We start from the raw sequence: 10,670 nt of genomic DNA, 5'->3' as shown, positions 1-10,670 counted from the left end.
ATTTTGAAAAGGCACATTGCTAGAAAGGTTTCTTAGTGGTAACATGTTGCGAAGGCACAATAGCCTTCTTCTATTTCCCTACAGATGTTTGGTAGACGTGGCACTTTTAAACTTGTTTATGTGCAACCTTAAACAATATTGCCCAATAATACCTAGCCCTTAGTACTTTACATGATGTGGCATCTCTCGAGAAACACCTATCTTCTTAACCATCATGTAAATCATTTAAAACTCTCTCAACATTCTCTTTCTTCAAACATCTAAATAGCACATTGTAGTGCTTTTAGAAGAGAATCCCATATTTGAAAAGTTTGTATTGAGAGTATTTTCATCTTAATGCTCTTTTATGTTTGACATTTAAATGATTAGAACTAGATTCATTTCGCCAGTAGTACTTCAACATATAATACCATGAACCCATATTTTCATGTACAAAAGGAATGCTCATTGTGTACATTCATTCTCCTAATAGCCTAATTTGTCCACTTGATCTTATGCTTCAATAATGAACTTGTGTAATCATTGTCCCCTAACTATGGTAGTGGGTTTAGTATCCAAATAATATTCTCTTGGATTGATCATCCATTTTGTAAACTTTTCACGAACTTGCTTCTTAACGAATAATGACCTTACAACTTAATGTGAAACTATGACACTCATGTGACTTTTTAAAATGTAAAGTCTAAATTTTTGCACAAATTTAGCCACAACATTTACATATTTCTCAATAATCAATTAGTTTATATCAATCATTTTTAACCTAATGCTCATTAATGAAATTGTTAACTAAACCATATTTTGATATTTCTATGTGAATGGAATAGCTAAGGAATGATTTGATCTAATAGTATAAAGAGTGAAACGGTTTTCATAATTTGGATTGCTTAAAATTGAAATGGTAGAGATAGATATCTTAATATTTCCAACACTAATCTCTTAGCCCAAGCCCATTAAAAATCTTATTCCTTATTAATCATTACCTTTAAGGGCTTGATCATTTTTTCTAGATCAGAGATGAAACACCTAAAAAAGTTGACATCTCCAAATAACCATTGTCATGTCTTCTTGTTATGTGGTGGGGTAATTTGTATTATAGATTTTATTCATTTAAGATACAGCAGTATACCCCCTTTTGACATAATGTATCCTAACAAATTTCCTCTTTTTACAAGGGGACATTTCATAGGATTCAAAGAGATTCCACACTTTTTGCATCTCTCAAAAATATTCACTCCAAGTGATGCAAGTGGTTAGAACATTCATTAAAAATGTAGTGATGTCATCGATGTAGATGAAAATGCTCTTGTTAATGAGTCCTTTGAAAGAAACACCAATTAAAACCTGAAAGTAGCACTTTCATTTATTAATCCAAATGACATTCTTCTATAGGCATAAGTTCCCCATTTAATTTTGAATGTAATCTTATGTCTATCTTGCTTTGAATTAGAACTTGATTCAATGTAGAAAATCAATCTAAGAGTGAAAACACCTTAGAATATCACTACCTATAAGAATTTCCCCTTGGAAGGCACAAGATAGTTGCCATATTTAGATGCAATGTTCATGTTTTTGAAGTTGACACAATGTTATTTCACCACTCTTCATTTTAAATAAAACTAGATTCATGATTCAAGAAGAATGGAAAACAAGAGATAAATTTTCGCATACAATAATTTTCTCAACTCCTTCTATATTAAAAGTTGAAGTGAAAGATGTACCTTTCTAACTTTCTACATAGGGACCCCGCTTTTGCAAAAAACTAGTGCACCTTGGCATCCTCTAACCTAAATTCCCTTTATTATGGTCATCTTGAAACCTTACACATGTATTCTAGTATTAGGCATTTACCAATTTTGATTGGAATTTGTGGTTAGTGTTCTTCCTTGGTCACATTTCTAAGAAATATGGTCGCCTAAGTGATCAACCATATTAGATGTTAACTTCTACATAACATAAGATCTAATTATACCAAAAATCTTATTCCTTGTTTATAAAGGGGCACTGTATTAAATATTTATATATGAATGATGATGCCCTAGTATGTGAAAATATTCTATGTAGATCATTATGTGATTGAACCAATATAGAGTTGGACATTGCATAATTTCACCATCTTCTAGAGTATTGGGGTGGAACACCTAACCATGAGGAGGAATCCCCAAATTGATTCTCCAACCATTGCACCCAATCAATGAATCCTAGAGGTTTAGTGAGAAGCCAAGACGTGGTGTTGATCATGCTATTTGTAAGAGGCAAGAACATTAGTATAATGGAGCCCAAAATCCTCAACTGAAACACCATGAAAACAAGTTCCCTCAGCTTGTCCTTAACGATTTTAGAATGAAAATCCAAGAGAAATGAACAACATAATGAAGGATAGGGAACACTGCCCCCATGTAGATCCTACCAATGACCACTGAGGGCACACCCTAAGAACTATGATGATCCTTACCTTGTATGGGCCTCTTCCCAACCACTACCTAATTGGAAATGTTTGGTCATTACCTATTGTGGTCATTGCAAATTGCATTGTATTAACATGATTATATGCCTACGTGGCTATTTGATACTAAATGTGTGCCCTTCAACAAGTTTTTGAAGTATTATGACTTATTAAATTTAATATGCTTTAACTTGTGATAGTTGGCCTACAATCCCCTTCTTCTATGAATAGTGCACAATCTACACATCATTCTTTATATTAAAAATAAAAGGATATACTTTCTACCAAAAAAAACATGATTTTATTGCTTATAATTTATTTTCCTTAGTAGGGAAAATGTTGACTAAAACTTAATGTTATATTCTTACAAACAAAGTTAATATAAATTTTTTGCAATTTATTTTCTTATCACATCAATAGAAAATTCATCAATCCCCTCATAACGATTGGTGATTCAAATCAGGTGTCATCTCTCAATGTGTCTCAATGCCCCTAGAGAACAACATTATATGTTTGGCATGATTTTGATCTTGTTGTTTGCAATTCTATTGACTATTCAATGAATGTTTTTATGCTTCAAATAGACTAGTGATGCAAGTTGGTTTCACACTAATGTTGGTTATTCACACTAGCTATATTTTATGGCTCATTGACCTACTTTGTGGTCACTTGCTAGACATTAAAGTCAGCTTATATTATCTATTATGTTCTCTTTGTCTATAGTGTTGATCAATACAAAAAAATCTTATCCATGATGACACAAGAATTAGATTATTGCACCATTGTGGTCCTATTATACATAGAGAATAAATCACAATTTTACATTACAATGAATATATTTTAAAAAGTTTTGTAATTTCAACATTGGCATTTTCTTTTTTTAATCACATATGTGTTTGTCATAAAATTTGATATGATACATTCACGAGTTCTTGGATGGATAGTGATTAGGTACTCTGTTAAGTCACTCCTTGATGTAAAATCAAAGATTCAATTCTCACTCTAATAAAAATAATATATTTAACATAATAATGAAATAATCCCACATAAACTTACCAAAAAAATAATAAACAATAAACATGATACCATAAATGATTGCAATCATTAAGATACAGGGACACTAAGGTATAATCTTTCCTCACAAATAAAAATATCTTTTTTGTCATAATGGGAGCAAAAAACCCAATGAAAATCTACTTTACATGACAATGGTATATAGTATATGGTGCAGAACAAGCCCTACGACAGTTCGAAATATTTTTTTTTGCCAATGCAGATCCACTTTACATGACAATAGTATATGGTGCAGAAGCAAACTAAATATTGACAATAGAATACTATAAAAATTATACGAGAGCCGAGTCCTCCAGGGTAAATGCGTATGCATAAATATTGAATTAATAACTGCAAAGAATAAAAAGATTTCAAAATAAAAGGTTGTAGAAAGTAGTTTTAATTTTTTAGTGTTTTTTTTTACGGTAAGAGATTTCGGTTTAAAGTTGAAAATAATTAGCTGGGTATTAAATGAGTTGCGGTTGTATATGTTTAAAATAACTATTTTGTTAATGAGTATTAAATGGGTGGGGGCTGTATATGCTTATCACTAGATTTTGGCAGGCCAGTGATTTAATAGTGGGCATAGACATATACAGCCCCCGCTCATTTAATATCTATTAATAATCTATATGCATAAGGATATACAGTCCCCGCTTATTTAATGCCCATTAATAAATTATATATTTATTGTCCTCTGAAAACTACAAAATATAAACAAAAAATCATATCTAAATAAATAAATAATCAGAAGCTAATATAATAAACAACTTTACAAGAAAAAGATGCAGGTGGGTACAGCCAATTTAAATTGCAGCAAGAGAAAAAAAAAAAAATTGGCATAATTGGAAAGAACAAACCAATACAAGCATAATTAGAAGGAAGAAACCAATACAAATCCACTTTACATGACAATAGTATATGGTGCAGACGCAAACTAAATATTGACAATACTTCCAAAATTCAATATAGAGGAGTCCTCATGGTGCAGACGCAAACTAAATAATGACAATAGAATACTTTAAAAATTCAATATGATAGACGAGTCCTCCAGAGTGAATAAAGGATAAAGACGACTAATCACTACAAAGAATAAAAAGTTGTCGAAATAGAAAGCGCTAGAAAGGCAATTTACATCTTTTTATAACATGCCCTGAGGTCTCTGTACTCTGGCAACAGTTGGCAAACAAATATGCTTTCTCGGCTCAACAATTCAGTGACATCGAAATCTGGTTGAAATGGTGGAGCTCCCAACATGGCTGTCGGTGCCTCTTCCCAGCTATTTTCATCTGGGAGATTTGGAAATGGCGAAACAACATCAGTTTTAACGACCACAACCACAGAGAGTACAGGGAGCATATATGATGGATTGCATCAGGAATAAAGTCGAGGTTGTATTACATGGAGTCCCCACTCAAAAGCATCTTCGCATTCATATAAATCCTGTGATTGAATACCCGGCGGGTTATTTCGATGGTGCATCACAAGATTGCAATTGTGGATGTGCTTTTATATTATACATCAATCCAGAACTGTGATACTATATCCACTGGGGTAGGGCAGGGTGTCAATAATAAGTAGAAGCTATGGCATTATGGGGTTTCTTATGGTTCACTCATTTTTTAGATATATCATCTATACATATTTATGGACACTCAAAGGTGATTATTGATTATGTAAGGGAAAAAGCCACTATCTACAAGCCCTCTCTCCATGGCTGGCTACAGCAGATCAAGACTCTAGGGAGCCCCTAACTCAATCCTCCATCCATCACATATGCAGAAAATTCAATATGGAGGCGGATAATTTATCCAAACTGGGCATTCGGGAGGTTATGGACGGTCTCCATGTGAACATTAAAATGGAGGAAATATGGCATGATGTTGGGACTATGAAAATACCAGGATAAGGGTTATCAACATGGTTTTTTGCTGCTGCTCACAGTATATATGTTTGCCTCATTTCCTCTCTTCTTTTTTTCATGTTGATATCCAAAGTGGATGCTACAGGTACGGCAATGATAGGCCTTTTTTTTCTTGTAATATGTCACAAAGTGCTTATATTTTGTATTTTGTTTTGACTGTTAGTTACTGGACTGATCTGAAATACTGGATACTACATGGCAAATAACCCATGATATAGATAACAAAGCATTGATGTAAAATTTTGCTATATCCTATAATAAATGAATATACCGCTTTTTTCTTCTGAAAAAAAACACTAGAAAGCAATTTTAAGTTTCCCATTTTCTCACAGCAAGAGATTCACCCAGGTAAAGAAAATGAAGAATAAAAATCCCCGTAAACAAAAGCAAAATAATATATAAAATAAATAATTGCAAGCTTAAAAAACAATTTTAAAATAATAAAATAAATTTACAAATAATTACATATTAGAACAATCTTTATATTCTCACCGCAAGAGTGTAAAAAGTGTGGAGGATGAAAAGCCCGTAAACAAAAGAGGAATGACATCAAATAAATAATTGAAAGTTTAAATACGAAATTATTTAAAATAAATTTGCAAATAATCATATTTCACAACCATCTTTATATATATAAATCACATAAAGAATCACATAAAGCTTAAATGTTTTTAGGGCCAAGAAAAAAACCAAAACGAAACAAAAGACTATCTTTATATATGAATCACATAAAGCTTAAATTTTTTTTAGGGCCAAGGAAAAAATCAAAAAGAAATCAAAAAACTAAAACAAAACAAAAGAGTAATTATATTTATAGAATTGTCAGATCATAAAAATAAAAAATATATATATGTTGTTATATCCAATTAAATTGTAATAAGAAAATAATTTTTATATAAGTTATATTAAAGTCTAATTTCTTTTAATTGGATTTATTTTGAATGGTTAGAGAGAATTGTTGTCTTTTCTATCTAGATTTAATTTTCAAAAATTGACATATTGAATTACTATTGAGTATATTAGAAATATTCTATTTCCAAAAGCTGATATATTGAACTAATATTGAGTCTATTGTTGCAATGACTTCAAACTTAGTCCTGAAGAATTTTACCTTTAGATAGTTGGAGGGTAGGGTCCTTAGTAACATAGAAAAGAAAAGAAAAAAAAAGAAAAAAAACATGTTAAGATCAAATTGAGTATATTGATATAATAGTTACCCCACTAAAGATGGAAGAACATGAAAAACTAGCTTGCATTGATAAGAAGCTCTGAAACAAACCAAATCTTGCACTCTAGACCATCCAACCTCCAATCAGTAGACTTTTTTGAATGTATCCAATTAGCTTATGGACATATGGACATTAACTTTTGTTACTAGACTGGTTTCCAATCTGACACATCAAGGCAAAAGGATTTTAATATTGTATCCAATTAGCATATGGACATGGACATTAACTTTTGTTACTGGAGTGGTTTCCAATCTGACACATCAAGGCAAAAGGGTTTTAATATTCTGTAATCTAGTATAGGTTTAATTGAAAGAAGCTTATTTACAAGAAAAAACAGGATATAATATTGTTGTAATAGCTTCGAGTCTAGCAGCCTCTAGAAGCCTTAAGGATTAGCTCAATTGGTCCAGATCTGATTGCTAAAAAACCTTGTTATTGGGAGGTCGCAGAGTCAAATTTCATGACGCCTTTAAATCAAGCTCTGACTATAAGTCAAAAAAACCAATTTGGCAAAGGAAAATAAAATTATTATTAAAAAGCAAGGTTTATTGCAATTCTTCAATATACCATATATTATATCAGTAAACCGGTGTAAGGAAACTTGAAAGAGTTAAAGCAAGAACCTCAATGCAGTAGTTTAAACAGGGAAAACAACAAAAGATGAGAAATTTTATCTCTATTAATAGTTTGATATTATATCAAAGTAATCCCAAAAAAGTAGTATCAGTATTCATGCAAGTACACTGCCCAAAATAACATGGCAGTGCATACAAGAAATCACGACAATTCACTATCAGCTATGCTAATTCTAAGTTCAGTTGAAGTTGAAAGTCAAGCATCCCCTTCAAGGTATTAGAAGGGAAAATTAACAAGTTCATCATGACAAATTCAGACCAACTTTAAACATTGTGATGGAAACTAATGGTGTTAAAATAATGAAGTTTGGCAATAACAAGCATGCCATTTGAAATGTTTGGTACAAACTCCATTATCAAGAACTCGGCGGGTTAAAATAATGAAGTTTGGCAATAACAAGCATGCCATTTGAAATGTTTGGTTTATGTCCTATTTCATATCTTCAACTTCTCAACACACCTGCAAAATCATCTTACAAGGGCTGCCCATAAATTCAGAGATATGCTCGCTTGCATCTTGAACTATGAAAGAACATAAATTTAAATGAAGATATAAAAATGTTAAAATATTGAAGATTGGTGATGTGAAAGGCAAAGGCATACCTACCAGGATTCACCCGACCTTCATGTCGGGCCTGGGTTCAAAGGCCATGATCCCCATTTTGCCAATATTGTCAGAAATGCCTCCGTCTAAAGGGCAGTTGGTAAGCAAACTCCATGAATTTTGGCTTAAACTATAAACAAGTCCCTCTATAGTGTCCACAACATTGTTGACAATGCAAGCGCAATCCCCCACTCCTACAACTTGTATGATGCTAAACGGGAAGTTAACATCAGGCAAAGTCCTGTTAAAACCCTCGCACATGGATGAGGGCATCTTTGTTATCTCCTTCCATGATGATGAGGAGGAAGACGAGTTCAGGTTCACCTTCTCAAACTCCCAAATAACCACATCCAGCAATTCCTCATTTTCTGATATACCCCCAACGAGTAGAACCCGCGACCCGCACACGAGAACGTGAGGCATCATGTACTTGTCATGGGTTGTCTCTGGCAAGGGCACGAAAATGGAAGATCCATCTCTTATGCTGAAACCCAAAATGCCGGGATTCGCATTACCCGACATGGCCATTGTCAAACAGTAGAAGGATTCGCCAGAGAAAGCCATTTCCGTCTTAATTATTCGCACATCCCTGGGCAGGTGTCCTGCGATCCTCCATGATTTATCAGTAGAGTCAAAGACTTCCACTATCTCTGGACCCCGGTGACACGAATCTCCCACAGCCACAACTTGGTATGTATCTCGATTGTCGCTCAACACGATGTCTCTGAGGATAATGGTCGTTATAGTTGAAACAGGGGGAAGTCTTAATGTTGTTCTTGTCAGAGGATTGCAGACCATAAAATATTTGGGACTACAAAATGCATGACCAATGTCCACCAAGAACAGGCCTGCGGCTGATCTATCACAAAAGACTACGTATTCTTTTTCCACTCCTCCGAAAAGAAAGGAAAGGGAGATGGACGGGATCTTCTTCCAGGCTCCCGTCGAGAAGCAGTAAGCCAAGCAGTTCGGCATTTCATATCTGGTGTTTTGTAAAATCAGCCATGGCTCTCCATTCGGAGGCAATTCACAAGTCTCTGAAGCCTCGTGTCGTTCACCCATTTTCACTGCCCTAAAAACCTACGGCCAAAATGTTTTAAACGAAAACAAAAACCTACAGCCAAAATGTTTTAAACAAAAAATAAAAAACCCTAAAGCCAAAATGAGCGCTATTTGCAAAACCATCTAACAGTCCCATTCAGCCACGCTTACTATATTTAGTACGTCCGGAGTGTAACTAGCTGGAGGAATTGTTCAGAAAGTTATGGAAATTCCAGTTATATTTAGAGAAAATTTGGCAAGGATTTTTGTAAATCCAAATTGTAATTGTTAAACTTTAAAATTTTAAGTTTTTGATAGTGCTGAATCCATTTCTACCATCAAACACTCTCCAAAAATTTTTGAAATATTTTTACCCAATTTCTAACCACTTTTAATTATCTAACCAATTCCCCTGCCTCGATAAACGACTCCTTTAATGCATACCAAAATATTTAAAATAAAAAATAAAAACCTAAAGCCAAAATAATCGCTATTTGCAAAACCACCTAACAGTCCCATTCAGCGACGCTTACTTCCGTGGATATATTTAGTACGTGCCGACCTTTTTACAAACCGTAAACCCTAGTTGTGACCTTACTCTAAACCCTAGCTCCACAAAACCCTAAACCCTTATTTTAGCCACGCTTACTTCCATGAGTATATATAGTACGTGCCAACATTTTTACAAACCCTAAACCCTGATTTTAACCGCGTTTACTTCGGTGGACATATATAAGCAGTTGTCTATAACGCGATTTTTTGGAAGCTTTTCCGGCGGGTTTTTCCGGTCGAAATCCGGCAGGAATTTATTGGAATTGCAAGTTTGATAGCTAGTTTCTGCACAATGAAAGCGTCCCAGGGGTTTTCGAGGGTGCTGAATCCAAATATGCAGTTAAAAAACCATTTTAACTACAAGAAATCAAGATTTAACCTCAATTTCTTTCCCCAGATTCCGTCACCGGAATCTCCAAAAAATCTCATTATAGACAACTCCCATATATAATACGTGTCAACATTTTTACAAAACCGTAAACCCTAGTTTCAGAATACCCTAACTCTAAACCTTAGTTTCCCAAACCTTAATCCCCCATGTTAACCACGCTTACTTCGTGGATATATGTAATATGTGCCCACATTTCTAGAAAACCTTAACTCTAAATCCTGGTTTTACAAACTCTAAACGCTCATTTCGGCATGTATGGAAATTCTTGACTTTAAAGAGTTGTTTTTACAATATTGGAAGAAAATACCCAACAAAATTATAACGAAAAATATTTAATTTTAATAAAAATAGGTTAATAATTTTTTTATTATTAATAGCATATATTTATATATGTGGAGATTTCAATCATTTTCTATAATTTCTCAAAAATCATTCTATAAATTTTTCATTAATCATTCATAAATCTTTTTACAAATCTCTCATCAATCACTCATAAATATCTCATTAAAAATTAACAACTTTCATAATTTCAAATGCATCATTACTCCCACATTTCTCCCCATAATGATCATTTGGAAATATTCCAAGGTCATCTCTTAATTGTCTTCATCTTTAGTCTTTTGAATGTCTTGAGTTGTGTTTGTCTTCAATCTTTTGGATTCTGCTCCATCTTTAATTTTCTTTATCTTCATGTGTATCTTTAGTTATGGTTGTCTTCATGGGCTCACATCTAAATCTTACCCCTCACCTTCTCATGGGTTTTTTGTGGTTTACCCTCAACCATTACAAATTCCAAGT

At 33.4% G+C, this 10,670-nt stretch overlaps 1 protein-coding gene across 3 annotated transcripts; it reads right to left on the bottom strand.

Moving 5' to 3' along the window:
* Nucleotides 1–7,365: 7,365 nt before the first annotated feature.
* Nucleotides 7,366–9,009, bottom strand: LOC149267045 (uncharacterized). Of its 3 annotated transcripts, none has more exons than XM_089397961.1 (2): nt 7,888–9,009; nt 7,366–7,744 (listed from the first exon to the last, which is right to left on the bottom strand). In XM_089397961.1, the coding sequence occupies exon 1, from the start codon at nt 8,948–8,950 to the stop codon at nt 7,898–7,900; it is 1,053 nt and encodes a 350-aa protein (XP_089254087.1). In that variant the 5' UTR covers nt 8,951–9,009; the 3' UTR covers nt 7,366–7,744; nt 7,888–7,897. The 3 variants fall into 3 exon arrangements, with proteins under 3 accessions (XP_089254087.1, XP_089254082.1, XP_089254079.1); XM_089397956.1 differs by having other exon boundaries at nt 7,366–7,766; nt 7,892–9,009; XM_089397953.1 differs by having other exon boundaries at nt 7,892–9,009.
* Nucleotides 9,010–10,670: the final 1,661 nt, after the last annotated feature.

The sequence above is a fragment of the Pinus tabuliformis genome, chromosome 6 (assembly GCF_031772625.1).
Source record: "Pinus tabuliformis cultivar Carrire ecotype Pingquan chromosome 6, CPIR1, whole genome shotgun sequence".
NCBI classification, from domain to species: domain Eukaryota; kingdom Viridiplantae; phylum Streptophyta; class Pinopsida; order Pinales; family Pinaceae; genus Pinus; species Pinus tabuliformis.
This window is presented reverse-complemented; position numbering and strand designations above follow the sequence as displayed.